This window comes from Corvus moneduloides, chromosome 23, assembly GCF_009650955.1.
Source record: "Corvus moneduloides isolate bCorMon1 chromosome 23, bCorMon1.pri, whole genome shotgun sequence".
Lineage (NCBI taxonomy): Eukaryota > Metazoa > Chordata > Aves > Passeriformes > Corvidae > Corvus > Corvus moneduloides.
The window spans coordinates 3541656-3563190 of NC_045498.1; the positions used below are offsets into that span (position 1 = coordinate 3541656).

A 21535-nucleotide genomic window follows, 5' to 3' on the forward strand; every position below is an offset into this window, starting at 1 on the left:
CCAGCTTCATTTGTTTATTCACCAAAACTGGAGTCAAACCCCAACTATTCAAAAATGTCCACAGACAGAGCGAGCCTGTCCTGAGAGCCTTCTGCCTACATCTGACAGCCAAAGGAACCAACATGGATCACGGATGGGAATGTCGCTGCTCCGACTCCTGCACGTATTCCCACCCTGTGCTTCGATCAACTTGGTGCTGAACGGGAGAAACAGCTGCTGGATGGACAGACAGAGAGATCCTTTGTCAGGAACTCTACTGCACCGAAAACAGCTTCATTTTCCCTGCTGAACAATCTGGCGTAATTCACTGGACAGAATTCCATTAACTCAGAATCTGCAGGATGGTTTCTAGCCAGTTTCCTCAGCTTTTGAGCAATCCATCCCATGCCATGGGGGAACAAAGGACCAGGAATAATGGACAGCTTGCAGTTGTGGGTTTGGAACTGTTTAATCGCTCTCTCATTTGCTGAGATTTGGAAGCTAAAGCAGATGAATGTCACCAAACACAGGTTGGTTCTATCACATTCTTAACCCTCTCTGGGTAATATAAGTCTGTATTTTTCATCATCTACAGTCAATGAACTGTGTGCACACAGACTCCTCACACAGTAATTCAGTGATTTTCCACACCTAGAGAGGTGGAGGCAATGTATATACTCCTTAGCCCATGTTTATGTTAAAATGATTTCTCGCTCAGGAGAAATCTTAGCTTTGATTAAAGGAAACAGAGTAGGAGAGTGAAACAGGTTATCTCCAAAACTATTGTTTGGATTATGTTGTCTGAGAACACTAAAAGGGATAGTTCAGATATATATTTACAGATTTTATGAAGTCAATAGACTTCACAGAGAGAGATTATAGGCATCGCGTTTTAAAAAAACTTTATTAAAATTACAGAAATCCCAGTGTATTTAATCAGTCACCATAAATAAACCACCCTGATGGCATTTGAGTACACGGTAATACATCACACCCAACTGAATGCCAAACCATAGCTTGGATGGAGCCGCTTGCTGGAATGTCACGATTTTTGAAGAACAGGAAAAAAGAGGCATCCAGGTAGGTGGTATATTATGATTTACAGCCTGAGGTAAAGCGCCAGTTTAGAGGCACTGACAGGGCCTCAGCAGCCACAGCCCCTCCTGTGCCACAGAGGAGCCCAGCCTGTCAGGGCAGAAGTTACTTTTCATGACTGTTCAAATCAAACCACAAGAAAACATTCATATTTAACTGCTGTAGCTTCCAGAGTGCTGGTGAATTCCGGATCCGCGGTGCTGGCAGATGTTCCCAGAGTGAAGCCGAGGGCTCTGCAGCCTGCATAGCTCTGAGCCCGCTGCACGCTCCGAGGGCTCCATCCTGCTGGCACAGCTCAGCCTGGGCTCTCAAAGTCCTCTTACACCTTTTTGCCTTTTACCTTGACTTTAGTTTTCTCCTCCCTCCCGACTTCCCCTGTTGCTTTCAGTCACCGTTTTGGGAACTCCAAATCCAAGGCAACAATCCAGGATCACTTTGTTTTTCCTATTCAAGAGCTGTCACACCTGGAGCCTTTTGCCAAGGAGCCCTGCCTCCTGCTCCTGCCAGCTGAATCCCTGGGAAGCCGTGCCTGAGGAACGGAACTGGGAAAGCTACTGTGTTGATAAACTGCCTACAATGTCTTCTGCTGTGATTTTGAAGATGAGCTACAAAATCCTTGTGCTCTGCAGGGAATTGCTGCAATAGAGGGAGATGGCTGATGCTGCTTTATCCTGTTAAATAAAACAGAGGAGCTCAATACCACACTGAGAAAGGGCTCAGAGTGCAAGTCCAGTCTTGTTCTGAACTCTTGGAAATCTACTTTTCCTTCATTTAATTGACAAAATCTGTAGATCATACAAGGAAGACAGTCCCTGCCAAAACTCCAACATCACTAGTTTTTAATAACACAATGGGAATAACCCCTCAGAACATATGTAATTATGGGAATGAGTCATTCCGATGGCATCACGTAACCGCATTCACTGGGATCTGACAACGATGAGGCCACATAAAACTCAAAATTATTTCATTTCAGCTCTGGTTGGGACAGTGGTGCTGAGGAGCTGAGGCCACGTAGCAGAGGCGACGGACAATCTGTGACTCCGTTGTCCTGGCTGGTTGTGGCACAGACAGTGTCCTGCTGCAGCCAATGGTAATAGAACAAGAAAAAGCTAAAGATTGAAATGGGGGGGATGCATCAATAGCAAAGGAAAAGCTCTGAGTCATAGAGCAACAAAACATCACTTGAGTGGAGCAAAATATCTGACTGGCACGTTATCAGATACACAGTAAACAGCCGCAGCCTCAGGGATGCTGCAAGTTAAACACCAGCTGCTGGCCCCAGTGATGGAATTTGGGTTAGGGAATATGTGAGAGTGAGGGAAGTGCAGCAGGAAGGTGCCAGTTTGAATGCAGGTCCCACACATTATCAGTAGGATCTTTTCTTGTGAGAGAAAATCCAGGCTCGTAGCCCACCCCAATGGGGGTGTGAGGCATGCTGCGAGCATGGCTGGGTAAAGGGCCTGAGCCCTCCCAACAGTGTTTCCAACCTCTTGGGAATTCAGCACCCAACTCTGGGGCATCCCCAAGACAAGTTCTCCCTGCCACAACCTCCTGCCCAAAGCTGGCTCGCTCGGTCTGTTCTCTCACAGAAAGAGATGGTGACTTTCTGGCTGCACCCCAAGATCTCTTGCTAACAATAAAGAGGGAGTTTTCTTAAGGGAAAGGAAGAAAGAGTGGGGGAGAGCAGAGCAAGTATTACTCAACTATTTAGTCTAAAATTTTGAAAATCAAAAGGCTCTTCTGACAGATTGATATCGACTGTAATAGAAAACACACTTGTCTCGGGAAAACTCTTCTACATGAGCCTCCAGTCTGATAGCTTAAACAATTATCTACAATTTGGAATTGATTTTTTATGCCCACATCAATATGTACTTTTTCAATGCCCAAGGCACAGATAATTCTATTAAGAGAAAAACCAGAACGTGTAGGCTTAAGCCAAACAGCCTCCAACTCCAGACTCTGTCTTACAAAACATGTCCCAAGGCCTGACTCATCATGGCTCCCTTGTACAGCAGGGACTCTACACCTCACAGCGCAATGCTGAAAATCATTAAAAGAACAAAATCCCAGCAGCTCTGTTATTGTTCTGGGTTTAAAGGAGCATTAGCAGCACCAGAAGGACATTGCACTGGCTGGGAAAACTCTGCTGCTAATAAGTGTTTAGGAAGGATGGGCCAGAGCTGTGTTTTGGGGAAGTATTCCCCAAGGTGCTGAGCTTGGCCCTAGCCCAAGCTCTGGTATCAATTAACACTGTTTCAGTTCAGCTTTGTTCATTTCCCCTAGGTGAGGAGCTTTCAAATTGCTATTAAAATCTGGCAGTAACATGAATGTGGACTTAGACTTTGGACACAAAACTTGCACAGATTTGATTTGTTAGTGCACTGTCCATGCAATTCTTTACAAGCACATAAAACACCAGTGTTGTTATTGCTAATTTTTAAAATTCTTTGCCAGTAACCCAGAAAGAGCAGCCCGGTGCGCCTGTAAACACCCACCAGCACTGCTTTATGCTTGAGTCTCTGCTGCGGCAGTGCCCTCTAGCAGCCCCAGTGCCCCTCCGGCTGCCCCAGTGCCCCAGCAGCCGCCCCAGTGTCCCACGAGCAGCCGCAGTGGCCCCATCAGCCCAGTGCCCTCCGGGAGCCCCAGTGCCCTCCAGGAGCCCCAGTGCCCCTCCCGCTGCCCCAGTGGCCCACCAGCAGCCCCCGCACAGCAGCGAGTGGCAGGGAGCGTTACTGTCGCTCTCCCGAGCTATTCCCATTATGCGTCTGTGAACAAACAGCAACTCCCAAACAATGGGGGCTCCCGTGCCAGCGCCCCCGCCAGGGCCTTCAAACACCCCGCGGCCCCGGGCCGGACCCGGCCAGACCGCAGCGCTCCGGGGCGGGCACCGGGGGTGTGACACGGAGCACAGGGGCACGTGGGGGACACGGGGGCATGTGGGGAACGCGGGGGGACATGGGGGGACCCCGGGACTCCCGGGGCCGGGCGGGGGCCGAGCCCACGTGTTGCCGGGGCAACCGGGCCCGCACGTGGTTGCCCGGAGACGCCGCCCGCGTCTGCGGCGCCGCGCGGCAGCTCCCGGAAGTGCGTCAAACGCTGCCGCGCGCCGGAAGTGCCGCGCGCGTGTCTCCGGCCCGTCCCGAGCGCTCCGGGCCCGGCCCGCCACCGGCACCGCCACGATGGTGAAGCCGCGGTACAAGGGCCGCTGCTCCATTAACCCCTCCCGCGCCAGCACCAACCCCGGTACGGTCGGAGCCGCTGGCCGGGCCGGGCAGGACCGGACCGGACCGGACCGGACCTGGGCTGATATTCTCTTGTCTCCGCAGATCGCGTCGGGGGCGAGGGAGGGAACAACATGCGAGACCGAGCGACCATCCGGCGCCTCAACATGTACCGGCAGAAGGAGCGCAGGTGAGCGCGGTGGGTCGTGGCCTGGCCGCGTTCCCGGTACCGGCCGGGCAGGGCCGCGCCAGGGACAGGCGACAGAACGCCTCTTTACTGGCACGGTGTCACTGCATCGTGTGCTCTGTAAGCCCGTGAGCTGGGGAGCTTGATCCCGAGCTCTCAGCAGCCCAGCGATGTACCAGGAATACAGCTGGGAAACACTCGATGCATCTGCCTGGAATGTCATGAGACCCAAAACACCCAGAATTCCCGAATTTCCCACAGCAGCGTAGCTCAAAAGCTCCTCCCCCCAAAATGCCTGAAGAACCTCAGCTCCCCTCAGCGTCTTCACAGAGGGTCCCCCTGTGCCCCAAGGAGGGACCTGCTGCAGCACCCTCTGTGCTGCACTCAGGGATCGCTGGCAGGGGAGCAACGCCCACCGTGTCGGTGCCATGGCAGTTCTGAGAGTCCTGTTTCACATCAGCACTTTTGGTTTCTTTTGCCAAATTTCCCACTGTTTGGAGAGCAAACTGGGAGGAGGGATTTTGAAATATTGCTGAATTTAAACTAGGTCTCATCTGGTGAATCCTGTATTGATGAGTCCTGCAGAGCTGGTGGGCAGAACTGGTTAAAAGGCTCCATGAGAGAACACAGTGGGATTTACTAGAAAATGGTACTTGATGCCTTTTGCAGCCCCATGAGCCCTTCCTGGGCTGACACAACCAGCTGCAGGGAGGGTCTGGCCAGGCTGGAGTGAGAGCAAGGGCTCTGACTGCCATTGCTGCCGCTCAGGGTTGGATTAGCTCACCTGCACGGAACGCGCAGCAGAGCCGGCTGTAGGTGAAGGGTCTCTCTGCATTTCGTGGCTCTGCTTCTGGCCTGGTACACACAAGGGCTGGAGGGGTCAGTGCTGCTCCTGTGCACTGACATGTCTGCAATTGTCCCTTAGGAACAAACGTGGCAAAGTGATCAAACCTCTGCAGTATCAGTCAACAGTGGCACCGGGCACAGTTGCAAGAGTGGAACCAAATATCAAATGGTTTGGTGAGTTTTGTCCAACTTCCAGACTCAGAAAGCTTAAAAGCTGTTGAACTTAGTGTGTTGAAAGGTGTTAGTTTTGGAGTGGTGGTCTGAGAGCTGTGTGGGACAGGTGCTGAAAGGGAAGGTGAGGGACCCCTGCTGTTGTCGGCCCTCACCTGTACCTGTGCTTTGGGGGTTTGCTTTCCACACACTCCCCTAAGAGTGGTTATTTTGGCTGCTATGGGCATTTCCTGGGGTTTGCCTATGCGTATGGCTGTTAAGTGTCCTAGAGATACTTTTAAAATTTCATTTAAATGGTGGAAAAGAAAGGGATTGGCTGCCTATTTGTGCTATTTGGGCTTTGCCTCAAGTAAAACCCTCAGGGTTTGTCACTGGTATGTTTGATCCTAGATGGAAAGTTCATGTTTTATTAATGTCCCCAGGGTCTTTGGAGCAGTTAAGATCAGGAATGGCCAGGTGTAATCTTTGTTTTTTACATGCAGGAAATACTCGTGTGATCAAGCAATCATCCCTACAGAAGTTTCAGGAGGAGATGGAGACTGTGATGAAAGATCCTTACAGGGTGATCATGAAGCAAAAGAAGCTGCCCATGTCCCTGTTCTATGACCGGATCAAACCACACGTGGGTATCACTCGCTGTGCAGGTGTGTGCACAGGGCTGCCAGGACAGTGATTTACCTGTGAACAGTTGTGCTGTCTCTGCTCAGTCTGGGGAAATATTGGGTTCTGGAAGCCTTAGGAGGGGCAGTGGATTCCTTGGGAAGGATGGTTTTGATTCCCTGTCACTTTGGGCATCGAGTGTGATGGCGAAGAGAGATACATTATTTAATAAAAATTCTCATTTTCCAATAGCAGATTACCCCAAAAATTATTTCCTGTGAGGGTGGGCAGGCCCTGGCACAGGGTGCCCAGAGAAGCTGTGGCTGCCCCTGGATCCCTGGAAGTGTCCAAGGCCAGGTTGGGTGGGGCTTGAAGCACCCTGGGCTAGTGGAAGGTGTCGCTGCCTGTGGCAGGGGAGGAACGAGATGGGCTTTAAGGGCCCTTCCAGCCCAAAGCCTTCTGTGATAGGTTATGATATTATCATACTATGATCTAATTTCTGCTAGGTTCGTGTGCCAGCTGATGTTCTAATGCTTCTAACAGCTCCTGGGCCTTTTTTGAGGCTGCTTTGCACTGCAGACCCTCATGCGATGAATTTGAACTCAAACACGTGTGTTTTATCCTGTATCAGAAATTCTTGTTCATTCAGCCTTTGTTTCTAGTACATCAAGTTTTAGTTGCTGCCATATTTTTTCACGGTGTCTAAACCATTACTTTGGACTCTTGGTAGCTATTTTGTCATATGGAAACTTTCTAAGTTCATGTCATAAGAACGTTATTTAAATTAGGGGAAAGGTTGTGTTAAAATGTGCATTGCAGAAACAAATTGCTGCTTTCAGCGATAGATTGTTTGCTGTTCCAAGAAAAACCAGCTTTCATTGCAAGCTTTTAAAACTGCAATTTTGATTGTAATTATCCCTGACAAAAATCTGAGAATTTGGCGAGATTTGTGCTCTTGTTAGAAAAATAAGAAATGATCAAACATAGCAGCTGAATTTTCATCACAGTTGTTGTAATTGCATTTGACACCATTTATGGTGGAAGAACTGAAGCATGGTTTGTTGGCAAGTGCAAAATGTTTTGTTGCTTATTAAATATCCACTCTTGTGTTTCTCAAAGCTTGAGCTGGAAAACTCAAACTTTGTTAGGGAAGTGCCTGTCACTTGTTACAGGCTGCCAGGGCTGTGCTGAACTCGGGGCTCCTTCACTGTGTGTCATGAGAGATGGAAAAAATGGTACTTGGGGTTTATTTTTTTACCAACCTATGTTTCCCTCAGACCTCCAGAGTTCACATTCTTGACACAGAAACATTTGAAACAACGTTTGGCCCCAAATCACAAAGGAAAAGACCAACTCTGTCTGCAAGTGACATGCAATCTCTGGTGGAGAATGCTGAGGCCTCGTCAGAGTCTTATGACCAGGGCAAAGACCGAGACCTGGTGACAGAGGACACCGGTGTAAGGTGACTGGAAAGGAAGAATGTTTCATTGTTTACATGTATGAAAAGCCAGCCTTGTTTTTAAAGAAGTATCTGGTACCTCCATGAATGCTGTTACTGTGTGAGGAGTAAGGAAAGCCGAATATGGGATTTTGGCTAAATACCAGCTATTACTTGGGCTTTGTCCCATCTTTTGTCTGTAAATGGCTTTAGAGAAGAGAAGAAGACCCTGACCCTGTATCTGTGGTTGCTGATGTTTCTGGTGATGTCTTCTAGGGATGAAGCACAAGAGGAAATCTTTAAGAAAGGACAGTCCAAAAGAATCTGGGGTGAGCTCTACAAGGTAAATGGCACTTGGAATTTGCAGCAGTCACATCTGTCAGCCTTTACACAGTTAGGGGCTTCAGCACAGCATTGAAATCCTGTACAGCAACAATGAGAAAGAGTAGATTTTCATTTCCAAATCTGCCTGGCTGAGCTTGGTTCTTGAGCTCTTGTCCTACAGGAACAAACATTCTCAAAATCCATGATCTAGAAGAGGACTGGCAGAGTGAAGGTGTAAGTTTCTCTTGGATTCCTGGGTCTTCACCACAAGTAAAAGAGTCATGTTCCCTTAAGTTTCTTTAGGCTAAAAACAGCTGGCATGTTGATAGGGTCATCTTGGGAGAGCTCTGACCCTCAATTCCCCATGAGCTGCCATGGCTGCCAGAGAGCTGGAGACTGAGTGAATTGGGGTGGTATGAGCAGTTTGTGTGCTCTCAGTGACTCTTAGGTGTGAAATTGCCTGACTTTTTGCTCTGAATTTCTGAATGTAGCTTAAAACCTTTTCATTTGGATCTAAAAGCACTCGGAATGATTGAGCAAAACAGATTTCACTAAGAGGCTGCCAAAACTGCAGGAAAAAGCTGTGAAACAAATTCACTTGGCTTGAAGCAAGTTGTAAAATGACAGCTCCCTGCTGTAGTTACTTAGTGGACTAACAGCAGGTTCCTGCTTGGTTGTGTGTTTCATATTGATCCAGAAAACATCCTTTATACCCTGATCCATTATGAAATGGTAGAAGGGAGCTGTTGCTGAATGGATGACAAACACTGGGGGTTTGTGTGCTGCAGCCATTTAGTTTTCCCATTTGAGTGTAGTGTTTTCTTTCCCTGGTGCATAAGAACAGGTAAAAGTCATTCAGCTGTCCAGGCTGAATTTGGAGGGGATTTAGGAGAACAGAGAGTGGAGCATCAGTGGATGTTAGTCTGAACTTCACTAGTCTGTGGGGAAGTAGCAGTTTGTGAAGGATACAAGGTTTTAAAATTAATGATGTAGTTTCAAATATGACTAGTTTTCATTTGGGAGGTACAGATATTTTGCTTTCTGCAAAATCCTTTACTTCAGTGTGAATTTTTTATTTTTCAGGTGATTGATTCATCAGATGTTGTTGTTCAAGTTCTTGATGCTCGGGATCCCATAGGCACTCGCTCCCCTCATGTGGAATCCTACCTTAAAAAGGAGAAGCACTGGAAACATCTCATTTTTGTCCTGAACAAATGTGATCTCGTTCCTACTTGGGCCACTGTAAGCACAGTCCTGCCTATTATTCCATGGACCTTCTTTGTTCCTGTTGTAGCTATGCTGTAGCTCCATGCCAGTCCCCATGCTGGTCTGAAAGGGCGTACTGCAACTGGGGCACTGGGAGTTCTCTGCTTGCCTGCAGTAAAAGTAACTATTACCATGTAAATCTGTCCAAGTTTGGCCAAGTTGAGCAACACACACCAGCCACAAATTCCCTACTTCCTCTGTCTGGAGTTCAGTTCAGCTGTTGTCTCCAGAGTATGCTGAATGTTAGTCTGCCTAGGATCCATATCCACCCCAGCTGGTTTGATTTATGTCATTAAAATAATGAGTTTTAGCTAGCAGTGAAGGCGTTTTTGGGAAATTGTTTGTCTTTTATACAAACAATACTCAGTGCTTTTGGCTGTTGGGTTGGGGAAGTGCTTCAAAGGTTCTTCCCTAGCAATATTCAGTTGCAGTTGTGAGCCCAGTGCAGATGCTGTGTCCTCTCTGAGCACATAGTGTCACTCTCCAGCCCAGGGTCTCTAACCCAGTCCTCTTTGCCTCTCCAGAAGCGCTGGGTTGCTGTCCTTTCCCAGGAGTATCCAACACTCGCTTTCCATGCCAGCCTCACAAACCCATTTGGCAAAGGTGCTTTCATACAGCTCCTAAGGCAGTTTGGAAAGGTACAAAATACAGAACAATTTTGGGGATCTGTGGTTGGTTGGGGGGATTACTGTGTGGTCTTCTGCTTTGTTAGCATTTGGGGTTCAGGACTGCCGTGGTAATTCAGGAGGTAATTCCTTCACTCCGAGGTGTAAAAGGATGTGTTATTTCTCACCAGTTACACTCTGACAAGAAGCAGATCAGTGTAGGATTCATTGGTTATCCCAATGTTGGCAAGAGCTCAGTGATCAATACCCTGCGGTCCAAGAAGGTCTGCAGCGTCGCCCCCATTGCAGGGGAAACAAAGGTAGGAACATCCCTGTGTTAAAGATACAAATGTGGTCGAAGGCAGAATTCATGTGAAATCAGCCTAATGACCTTGTCAAGTTCTGCACTGACCTGCACAGGTTGTGTGACACTGAGGAGAGGCTAATGGACAGTCCCTGCTCTGAGGCACTGCTCTGGCAGCGTTCCCAAATTCCCACTCTGCTCTACTGCAGTGCTGTGATGGGAACGCTCAGCTGCCCTCGTTCCCTGTCTGCGCTCTCCTGATCCAAACACTGGGTCAGGCTCTGTTTCTCTGACTCTGGTCTTCAAAAATTAAACAAGGACTGTGTGGAAGGCACTGATGGGGAACTGCTGATGTCTTTCAGGTCTGGCAGTACATCACCTTGATGCGGCGGATTTTTCTCATTGACTGCCCCGGGGTGGTTTATCCATCAGGAGACTCGGAGACAGACATTGTGCTGAAGGGAGTGGTATGTGTCTGCACTGGATGCTGGAAAGCTTTCCTGTTGTCACTGTGATGGTCTCAGAGGGATGAGTGCACACTTCCAAGGGTTGATCCTCTACCATGTCTTTTCAGGTTCAAGTTGAAAAGATTAAGAGCCCTGAAGACCATATTGGTGCCGTGCTGGAAAGAGCCAAAGCAGAATACATCAAGAAGACATACAAAATTGATTCCTGGACGGATACAGAAGACTTCCTTGAAAAACTTGCTGCTAGGACTGGAAAACTGCTAAAGGTGCAACATCTTCCTGCATTTGCGGGCTGGAAGAGCATGTGGCCTGTTCTGAACATGGGACATGGGAATGTTTCTATTGCTTACAGGGCATGGGAGGGCTGTGTGCCCTGCAAACACAGACATAAATTGTTCCTGTGTTTTTTCAGGGCGGTGAGCCTGACTTGCAGACTGTGAGCAAGATGGTTCTCAATGACTGGCAGAGGGGCAGAATCCCTTTTTTTGTGAAGCCACCAAATGCAGAACCAGGTCAACCAGGTCCCCAGGTGAGAATGTGATGCTTGTGCCTCCTCTTCCCACATATTTGATTTTCCTAATGGTATTCACTGCTGCTTTTCCCAGAGTGCCATGAGACTTGGGCAGTGCATGTCCTGGGCTCTGCCCAAGCCTGGTCCTTCAGTGACACTTGAATTTGGTGAAGACCAGGTGCTCTTTACAGAGATGTCTGAGCCATTACTGACTACCAGAAATGTCAGTAATCACGTTGTCATCTTAGGCTTTTTCCGAAGAGACAAAATGGAAATGGTTCCTGAAGATGGTAGGACAGACTTTGGGGGATAATATATCCATGATGCTCTTCCTTGCAGCCTCCTGTGTTGGAAGCATCTGTGACATCCAGCCAAGATAGTACTGAGGAGAAAGTCTCTGAGTCAGTGGCATCAGGTGTGGGACCAGAAGAGGGTAACAACACAAACACCGAAATCAGGCAGCTCATGTCCCACGTTCGGCAGAACTTCGGCAGGATTAATGTGGCACCTCAGTTCTCAGAAGAAGACCTGGTTCCTGTGGATGTGCCAGGTTTTGATGACACAGACAATGATTCCTCTGGAGAGGAGAAGCAGGAGGAGGAGGAGGAAGAGGAGAATGAGCAACATCAGGATCCGGGAGAGGAGCAATTGCAGGTGGCTGCACCAGGTGCCCAGGAGAGCTCTAAAGCAGTTCTTAGGGCTTTGGAGGACAAGATTGCAAAATACAAAAAATTTCTGGATAAAGCCAAGGCCAAGAGATTCTCAGCAATAAGGTACCTGAATCTGTCCAATACACTGCAGGGGAAAAAAGGATTGATGAGGCTCTGCTGTAGTTTGACTCCATTCTTGACTTGCCAAAGTTCCCCTGTGCTGCCACACACAAGTTGCCACAGCTTATCTGGCTTAGCTATAAGGGCTGGAAATTTGGCCAAGTAGCAGTTTTGTTTTTGAAAGATTATTCCAAGAAGTGCTATTTACCAGCAAATTAAAAATGTTCTCACTTTTGGAAAGCTGCCTCTTAAACTATGGATTAAAATTACCATTTTCTTTGTACTCTGGGCAGCAATACTGTCCTTGGATCTCTCCTTGATGTTGGGTAATACCAAGGCTGGATATGCCTGGGTCTTTGTGCATGTGCAGAGAATCCTGGCCCATACAGCTGGCCCAGTTTTAGCAAAGCTCACTCACCAGCCTTGTGAGGACTGAGATTTCAAGGTTTGAGTGCTTCGTTTTCTCTCTCACATAGCGCATGGGCACAGCAACTCCAGTGACAAGGGTACTGCAATATTTTCGTGCAAAGACTGTGGCTTTGATGCTGACGGGGGACTGGGATCTGCTGGAGTCCAATGGCTTCTCAGAGGTGGTCACAGTTTGTGTAACAACAATCTTTTATTACTGGTTTTATCTTCTGTAGAATCCCTAAGGGACTGAGTGACAAAGTGTTTGCAAAATCCATGCAGAAGGCTGAAGAACCCAAAGAAATTGAAGACAGAGGTAAAACAAGATTAGTAGATGTTCTTAATCTACATTTGGAAATCCTATGAGCCAGAGAAAAAAGGGCGTTAAGGGGAGAAGCATCCACTGGATCCCGTGTGCAAGTTCTTTTCCCCTAAAACTACTGAAATCTCCCTTCAGCTGACCCGAGGGCTGCTGCTGAGCTGCTGTAGCCTTCCTATAGAACACTTGTGTGATGGGAGACATCCCTCTTAGTGAGGGAAGATACAGTCAGGGCAAGTGTTGAGTTCCAGCAGCCTGGGCTCTGGGCAGGCTGCAGCCAAAGCAGCTCCCCTTCGCTGGGGTGTTACACAGGAAGGAGTGGACGGGGTTTGGGATGTTATAAAAGCAGAGATACTTCAGGCTATAGGTTTTGCTATAGCTTCAGTTGCTGTAGTCAGTTTGAGTAAAGGCACAATTGGGTGGGAGACAGGACTGGAATTTTCCTGGACTTGAATGGGGCTGGAACAATCTGCTTCTTGAGAGCAGTTTTCACTGTAATAGCTGATGATTCTCTCGTGAGGAACATTCATGTTGTTTGGGTAGAAACTCTTAAATGCAGCCAAGGGAATATGTTGCTTGAGGAGTTGAGATGGTGACCTCAGTTCTTCAAACAAATGAGTGTTCTGGAAGATACCAAGTGTGTGATCTCTGCTGTTTGCAGGCAGCACAGAGAAGAAAAGAAAGAGGAAAGCAGAAGAGGAAGGTGATGGTGATGATGACCAGTTGGATAAACAGCCTTGTAAGAAACTCACATCCAAAGAAGTAAGTGTGATTTCCTATAGTACAACTGAGCAGGGAAATAAGCTGGCTTTTTTATCCTTGGATTGCCTGTTATCACTGAAGAGCTTTGAGACTTTGGGCATGAACAGAAGGGGAATGAAAACTGATTCTCTTATGAATATTCTGTCACAACTTCTGTTACACCCCTCTTACCTGACTCTGCACACCAGACTGCATCTTGTATCTTGCTGACTTCCTCTGTAAAGACTGAAGTGGAGCTTACTGTCAGAAGAGCCGGTGGGGGTGGGTTCCGTATAGAGTCATATTAGTAACATTTTGTTTGAAATTATTTATTTTACTTAAGGCATGTGGAATGCGAAGTGAACACCATTGGAGAGTTGCAGACACTGAGACTCTGGATGCTGGGGATTTGCTAATGTGTTTTGTGTTTGCAGAGGAGACGAGCCGAGAGGCAGCAGCGCTCCAAGAAAGTCGGAGTCCGGTATTATGAAACTCACAACGTGAAAAATAAGAATAAGAACAAGAAAAAAACTGGCTTGGAGGAACAAAGATCAAAGCACAAAAAATACAAACATAAGCAATAGCTGCTTATTCTATTAAATTTTACATAAAACAGCTCTAGTATGCGGTGGCTTTTTTTACTATAAAACTTGTGGTTCCTGTTCAAAGCCCAGTGTGACCGGTCTGTCCTGGCCCCAGGAGCAGCATCTCTCTTTGTTTCTGCATCATCTGAAAGTTCTTTTTGCAGTTGGAGCTGATGGTATTTCCACATCACCGTCCCAGGCCAGCAAACACTGCAGTAGCCAAGCAGCTATTCCAGTGTTGCTCAGTGGTGGGGTTTGGGTGGGTTTTTTTCTGGAAACTGGCTTTATGGGGTTTTTCACATGACTACAGGGAATTCTCTTTCCCATGTTCACTTGCTATGTAACCAGCTGCTTACACAGGTACCTCAAGCAGGGATTTCATTTGCTTCCATTGAGAAGTGAATCTATGACTGCCATCGTGCCCCTTCATTTCACTAGAAACGATCACACCCAGAGCTTTGGTGTTGCCTGTGCTCAGTTACTGCTGATGGTTCCAACAAGGGATTTTGATGTACAGTTGACACCAGCTTGCAGGTACTCAAGGAAATACCCCCAAGACACCTGTCCAAGAGTGAGCCGCCATTTCTTTCTTGGTGCATGTGACTTATATTTCTTGTAGACACTTTTATATATCTTCTACAACATTTTCAAATTAATAATGTCAGAAGTTAGCATTTAAAAATATTAGTTATTGCTTTGAAGGTCATTAGCACGTTACCAATAGGCAAGTCCCAGACAAGTTCACTGTTCAAAGAGCTGACTGCTGAGATGGCACTGAAAGAGGGAACAGTAATTAATGAAGTTCTTGAATTCCAACTCTTCAAGAGAGAAAGAACACAGTTACACTGCCTGCTGTTACTGGTAAGTGAAAACTCAAGATCGTTTTAGGAAGACAAATCTTTGTCACTAATTGCAAGCTTCTTGCTCTGACAGCTCTTCTGAGCCTGCCTTGAGGACAACAGAACAATTAATTCTTTGCTGCAACAATGCTTTCAAGTTGGGTCTGAAAAACAAATGAGACAGTGAGACAAATTAGATTCCCTAACATAAAAAATAAACCTGCAGTGCTATGAAGGGCTACATTTTCTGTTGCATGTTCACTGTGAGGAGCTGAGGGACGCTGCACTGCTGCCAGGAGAGCCAGGCCAGATTTGTTCCCCAGCCGTTCCATTCCTACATGTTTTATAAATTAGTTTGTCGTTCCTGGCATGCACACTTGTTGCATTCTGGGGGGAACAGAGCTGGCCTTGGCTCCGTACAATGAGAGACTCGGTTTAGAATGTGAAGCATCGAGGGGGAAATTAAATAAAAGCTGTTGAAACAGTGGTCTAAATTCTCCGATTTCAGGCTGGACTATGTGAGCTAAATTAAGTATTTGGCTCTCTAGCATTTGGAACACAAACTGACTCTGGGACAAGAGTAGCGGGGAACAGCAAGTTTTGTGATTACTGAGACAACTTGATGCCAGTTAGTGGATTGATGGGAGCAGCCACCACAGTAACCCACAGCAGTGGCACACAGCTGGTGAAGTACAGGTTCTTCAAGGAAGAAATGGATTCAGGGGCAACACATACATCTGATCCAAGATTTTGTGTCCTAAAACATTCCAAGACAGCCTGAAAATGTGGGTTAGAAAGTAGGATCTGCAGGAAAAGCAGCTTGCTCTAAGGGAAATATTTTTAGCTGTAGCCAGAAACATTTGATGTTGTTCAGGGTGACATTCTTTCCTTACTCAAAAGATGTGGGATTTTCCTTTTAAAAATGAAGTACAGAGCAGAAGCTCTGTTCTCCCCAAAGCCACATGCACAAATAATTATCCAGTCCCCGCACAGTTGTTCTTGGGTAATATTTAATGTTAAATGGTGTGTTGTGTTACTAGGGCTTTAATGGCTTTAATGAGAACTTTACCACTAGTATTTGGAATTCTGGATTTTTACTGACCTTCAGCTGCTGGTTTGTCCGTTTGAGGAACAGAACCTCTTCGCTGTGTTTCTTCTCTTCTATTTCTCGCCGTTCATTTTCTTGCCTTTCAATAGCCTCACATTTTGCTTTCTCTTCGCTCACTTGTTTTTCCAGCTCCCTGTTTTCCTCTTCCAGCTCTGCAATCTTTGAAAACAGTACGGATGTCTCAAGTTTTGTTGGCAAATAGTCAATTTGCAGTTAAGACAGGACAAAGGTGTGTGTAGTACAGTCTTTAAAGCTGTAGAACAAGCTTCAGAAGTGCAGCTAAGCCCAAGGACAGTGAGCTGAATATTTTGATGGTCTTTGCCGCCATCCCGTGGAAATGGAAACAATGGATTTAAGGATATAAAATTTGCTATCATGTTTTGTAGCACATGCAGAACGCTCACCCCATCTACCATGGGGTGAACAGCCCCACTCACCCTTTTCTCCATGTGGGCCTTGCCCTGCTCGGCCTGCAGTGCCTTGCGCACGCCGAAGGCTACGCTGCTCTCGTACAGCGCCTGGTAGGCAGACAGGGTCAGCTGCAGCTCGTCCCGGACCCGCAGCAGCAGCAGCCCCCGCTCTGCACAGCTCACCGTGGTCTGGCGGATCAGCTCGTCTGCAAATAAGAACAATAGCCTGTTCTTTGGGAGTGCTGGACACACACAGGGCCAGAGCTGCTCCTCTTACCCATTCCCTGCACCACACAACCAAGAATTTACTAGAATAGTAGTAATTGATTTGTTTTGTTACATTGCAGCTGTAGCATTAAGTGCAGCAGGTAAAAGCCGAGTGATGGTACAGCTCCTCAGGTAATGCCAGTGATGCTGATCCCCTAAAGCTGTAAAAGCAAACACTTAAAAATGTGTAATGACTTGTTGCAGTTATGGGGGAGCTTTCAGAGGATCCTGCTCTCCAACCTGGGGCCATCCCTCGCCTTTCAGAGACCAGCTCTCTGTCATTAGAGTGTGTAAGGTACACACGGGTTTAAGTTACTTTAAATAAACTGTTGGTTTAAGCGCAACTAAGAGGATAACTAAGAGGATTTTAAGCTGGTGTTCATGTGTAGGCATCTCCTGACAGCCTGTCCTTTGAGTGTCAGCTGTGTGAGGAGCACGAGCACCGCGGGCACTGACCAAAGCACTGCGTGTAGAGCTCCCTGCGCACGGGGCACAGCCCGGTCTCCCGCGCCTGCCGCTGCTGCAGCTGCCGGTCCAGCTGCTCCTGCAGCAGCACGACGTCCCGGCGGGTGCTGGGCGCGGTGGACACCTCCTGCACCCAGAGCTTCTGCGCCTCCTCCCACTCCCTGCCAGAGAAGCACCCGGTCGTTACCGGAGTCACCGGGCGCTCGCCCGGCGCTGCCGGCCCCGGCCCAGCCCCGCTCACCGCGGCGGCAGGATGGCGTTCAAGAGCTCCTGCGGCTGCTGCGTGGAGGGGATGCTCGCGGGGGTTCGCGGGGGGGTCCCCTTCAGGGGGTGACCCTGCGGGAACAGGAGAGGACAGCACCGTAGGAGCGGGCGGGGGACCGCGGTCCTCTCGGCCCCCGGCCCGCTCACCCCCAGCGGAGCGCGGTATCACCCTGCGTGCCCCCCGTCCCCGCTCACCCCCGCGGAGGCCCTCTCTCCCCGCCGGGACACCAGCGCGGGCGGGCAGTACCGCAGCAGCGAGTCCGGCGGCGCCGCCATGGCGGCCGCGGCCCTGTCACCATGGCGACCGCGCCGCCGCCACCGCGCGCTGCCCCGCGCAGGCGCAGCAACGCCCGCGCGGAAGCGCTCGCGGGCGGAAGTGCTCGCGGGCCGGAAGTGGCGGCACTTCCCGTCGGGACGGGCGCCATGGAGGCGGCGGCGGGGGAGCGGCGCCGGGAGCAGCGGCGGCGGCGGGAGGCGGCCGTGAAGGCCGAGCGGCGAAGCCCCCGGCGCAGCCCGTCGCCGCCGGGCGAGGAGCGGCGGGGCCCGGCAGGGCCGCGCGCTGGCAGCCGCGGCAGCAGGTAGGGAGGCCCGGCCGCTCTGGCCCCACGCTCGGCCCGGCCCCGCCGCTCACGCCTTCCCCTTGTTCCCCAGGTCACCCCGGCGGAGGAGCCGGTCCGGGCGGAGGAGCCGCTCCCCGCGAGGCAGGAGGAGCCGCAGCCACAGCCCGCACCACGGCGCCGTGAGGGTGAAGCAGGTAAATGGTGCTGTGAGTACAGAGGGGCCCTGCGGGCGCCGCAGCGGACGCAGTTCCCGGAGGCTCGGCCGTGCCGGGTACAGAAGGCGTCTCTTTACTTGTCCGTTCAGACTGGGCCCTGCATCGTGTCCCATGAGCAGAGGGAGGATCTGGGCAAGTCAGGAACTCCCGCCTCCCAGCTCAGGCTGTGCCACCAGTGACTGGAGCTCCTGTTTGAGCCCAGCCTGTGCCACAGCACAGGCGTCCCTGGGAGCTGTGTCCTTTGCCTGGAGCAGGTGACACTGCCTGTTTCTTGTGCTTTATTTGGTGTAAATTTTGGGAACCCAAGTAGTTTGGCACGGAAATCTGTTCCATGTTGTGTCAGATCTGCCCACACCTGTCCCAGTATGTGTTTTCCATGTGTAGGATTGGGATTTTCTGAAAGGCCGAGGTAGATCTGCTGCTCTTTCATTCTGATTGTCCTTTCCAGGAGCGAGATGATCACTGTCGCAGGGGGAATGAGGAGCGGAAGCAGAGACACCCATCAGAGCAGGAGCACCGGCGGGACAGGAGTGGTGACCGGGACAGGCACAGGGACCACTCAGACAGAAAGAAGAACCCCAGTGACAGGCTGGGAACTCGCGGCCATGAGCGGGACATGCAGAACCTGCGGGAGCAGCAGGCAGAGAGGGAGTTCTACAATGAGAGGAGGCGAGAGCACCGACAGGGCACTGAGGGCAGCGGCGACCAGAACCCAGAGCTCCGGCAGTCTGAGAGCAAACCCAAAGAAAAAGCTGCTGTGAACAAGGAGAAGCCAAGCTTCGAGCTGTCTGGGGCCCTGCTGGAGGACACCAACACGTTCCGGGGGGTGGTGATCAAGTACAGCGAGCCCCCCGAGGCGCGCATCCCCAAGACGCGCTGGCGCCTGTACCCCTTCAAGAACGACGAGTTCCTGCCGGTGATGTACATCCACAGGCAGAGTGCGTACCTGCTGGGCCGGCACCGCCGCATAGCCGACATCCCCATCGACCACCCCTCCTGCTCCAAGCAGCACGCCGTCTTCCAGTACCGGTGAGTGGCTTGGGAACTTCGGAAGGAAAACAGCACACAAACCAAATGCGAGTTCACTGTCAGTAAAATAGAAATGGAATTTATGTGTGACTGCTGTGGATTATCCCAGCAGTGACCAAAAATATCTGAAATTCCTCTAATTTAGCCACAAGCAGAGAAATCATATAGCGGGGTTAGACAGAGAATGGGGTGTGAATCCAGGTTGGAATAACTTACCAGGTGTGATTGACAGTAAAAGCATTTCAAGAAGAGGTTTGTTGGTTTGTTCTCTCACAGTGAGGGCTGCTGTGCTCTGATGCAGAGGGGGCTCCTGTTGGTATTGGAGAATAGCCCAGCTCTCGTGGAGAACATCTGTCCCGGTGCAGGAGTTGCTATGTTACATCATCGGAGGTTTAGGGAATGATGCAGCCTCTCTCAGAACCTGCTCTGTCTCACACAGTTTCTTGTTGCTCTCATTGGGCTGTTCCGATCTCGGGATGGATGAGTGTTCACGGCACAAACCGACCTGCTCGCGGAGCACAATTTCTGTCTCACCTGCTTTTGGAGCACGTTTCCTGTCTCTCTGGTGGTTCAGCCAGTGTTTTTGTTTTCCAGGCTGGTGGAGTACACCCGAGCTGACGGCACCGTGGGCCGCAGGGTGAGGCCCTACATCATCGACCTGGGCTCGGGGAACGGCACCTTCCTCAACAACCAGCGCATCGAGCCCCAGCGCTACTATGAACTGAAGGAGAAGGACGTACTCAAGTTTGGGTTCAGCAGCAGAGAGTATGTCCTGCTCCATGAATCCTCAGATAAATCTGAGGCCAATGCAAAGGACGATGATGAAGATGAGGAGAAGGAGGAAGAGTCTGACAGTTAACGGATGAGGAAGACATTGGGGAGGGGCAGAGGAGAGAAACTCCTTGCAATTGAACAGGACTGGGATGTGAACACGGAGCATCGCAGCACTGATGCCTCTTGTTGCCTTAAAGTCCTTTCTCTGTTGCTGGTCTGTTCCCATAGTTTGTTTTGGGGGACTTTGCTCATTATTCATCTTTGATAGTTTTGCATATCAGGAAATACAGCTTTACTTTTATTTTATTTTTCCCCCAACAAGCCGAAGAGCACCTGGACGTGAAAGCTCTGGTGCTGGAAACCCTCCACAGATGTTGCCAGACTCTTCCAGCAAACCATGTCAAACACAGACAGCATCTGGAAAATTACTTTTATGACTTGTTTTGTTACAGCCCTTTGAAAATGCTACAGACTGAAAGGTTAGTTAAAGAGTACCTGATGCACATCTTGTTCAGTAGTTTGCCAAATTCTTCTGCCTGTTGGGAGGCCTGACAGGAGAATTTACCCAGATCACTGCTGAAATGGCAGAAACGTGGCAAAGACCCTCATGTATTTGTATGTTTTGGCTATTTAATTTGCCTCATGGTGATTGAGGGATGGGCATTTCAGTGGCATTCTGCCTGGAAATTACAAAGGAATGTGAAACAAGTTAAACAGTTCCTGGAATTTCAGGTGATGAGACTGTGACTGAGGGCTGAGGGCCCCCAGTTTCCTGTTCCCACACACGATGCTGAAACTGTTGTGGATGTGGAGTGTCTGGGTTGAATGCTGGAGCCATTATTTCTGACCCCACCCCAGGGTTTGTTTGTGTCACACAGAAACACCTTTGGTTGGGTGACGTGTTTTAACCAGAGTTTGCACTATTTAAGTTGTCTTTTTATAAAAACTTACCCAAGTCCCTTGTTTAACACAGTCTTCTCGCTGTAAAGAAATGAGTGTTTAGGGAGAGAAGCACCAGTCCCACTCACTGGGAGTTGCATAGTCTTTGGTGTCTCCTCCATGTTGCTTTATGTTAAATGTGTATGTCCCACACTTTACTGATTCACCTGGGTGTTTGTGGTCTCACCTGTTCGTCCCTGCTGTGTACGGACTGTACACAAACGGTGCTTGTTGTACACGTGGATGGTGTAAATATGGGGCATTGCTGTGGGATTTCAGACAGGTAGGATGGAGTTTGAGCAGGAGGAGCTCCTTTATATCTACTCCAAGGGTTTTTAAATAAACAATTTTTAAATTTAGCCCTGATTACTTTCAGTTGTACTATTTTTCTAGTGTCCTTTTTTTTTTTTTCCTTGGAAGAGATGAAGTTTCAGTACTTGTTTCTGTATTAAAGAAACCAAATAAGTTTAAAACGGCACGATTTGTGTACTGGAGAGGCTGTTAGCGCTGCAGGTTTGTATCATTCCCCTTGGCTGGGCCTTTCTCACCTGAGTGTGGCCAAGGTGGCTCATTCTGTGTCCCCTGATAGGGTTCACACAGGAATGTGAAGTGACATCATTGCTGTGCCGGCCCCCCGAGTGTCACTGCAGAGGATCAGAGTGACATGGGTCAATAGGATCATAGAAAGGTCTGGCTTGGAGGGACCTTAAAGACCCCAGATGATGCCATGAAGATTTTTTGCCTTTTCTTTTATACCCCTGTTATACCTTTTTACAACTTCTGTATTCTTAGTGCTTTTTGCCTACATTCTTGGACTTGTTTG

General features: G+C 49.2%; 3 protein-coding genes across 4 annotated transcripts; 2 read left to right on the top strand and 1 right to left on the bottom strand.

Annotated features, from left to right (window-relative positions):
- The first annotated feature begins 4175 nt into the window (after nucleotides 1–4175).
- GNL2 (G protein nucleolar 2) lies at nucleotides 4176–13874 on the top strand. Its single transcript, XM_032132497.1, has 16 exons — nucleotides 4176–4323; nucleotides 4407–4491; nucleotides 5414–5508; nucleotides 5988–6127; nucleotides 7383–7567; nucleotides 7820–7886; nucleotides 8951–9109; nucleotides 9658–9771; nucleotides 9930–10058; nucleotides 10405–10509; nucleotides 10617–10775; nucleotides 10922–11038; nucleotides 11360–11793; nucleotides 12435–12514; nucleotides 13179–13279; nucleotides 13693–13874. The coding sequence occupies exons 1-16, from the start codon at nucleotides 4260–4262 to the stop codon at nucleotides 13840–13842; spliced, it is 2184 nt and encodes a 727-aa protein (XP_031988388.1). The 5' UTR covers nucleotides 4176–4259; the 3' UTR covers nucleotides 13843–13874.
- Nucleotides 13825–17516, bottom strand: DNALI1 (dynein axonemal light intermediate chain 1). 2 transcript variants are annotated; one of them, XM_032132514.1, is made up of 6 exons: nucleotides 17391–17516; nucleotides 17173–17267; nucleotides 16923–17092; nucleotides 16227–16405; nucleotides 15784–15948; nucleotides 13825–14845 (listed from the first exon to the last, which is right to left on the bottom strand). In XM_032132514.1, the coding sequence occupies exons 1-6, from the start codon at nucleotides 17469–17471 to the stop codon at nucleotides 14810–14812; spliced, it is 726 nt and encodes a 241-aa protein (XP_031988405.1). In that variant the 5' UTR covers nucleotides 17472–17516; the 3' UTR covers nucleotides 13825–14809. The 2 variants fall into 2 exon arrangements, with proteins under 2 accessions (XP_031988405.1, XP_031988406.1); XM_032132515.1 differs by lacking the exon at nucleotides 17173–17267.
- A 102-nt stretch (nucleotides 17517–17618) lies between these two features.
- Nucleotides 17619–21078, top strand: SNIP1 (Smad nuclear interacting protein 1). Its single transcript, XM_032132499.1, has 4 exons — nucleotides 17619–17773; nucleotides 17847–17949; nucleotides 18419–18999; nucleotides 19594–21078. The coding sequence occupies exons 1-4, from the start codon at nucleotides 17619–17621 to the stop codon at nucleotides 19856–19858; spliced, it is 1104 nt and encodes a 367-aa protein (XP_031988390.1). The 3' UTR covers nucleotides 19859–21078.
- Nucleotides 21079–21535: the final 457 nt, after the last annotated feature.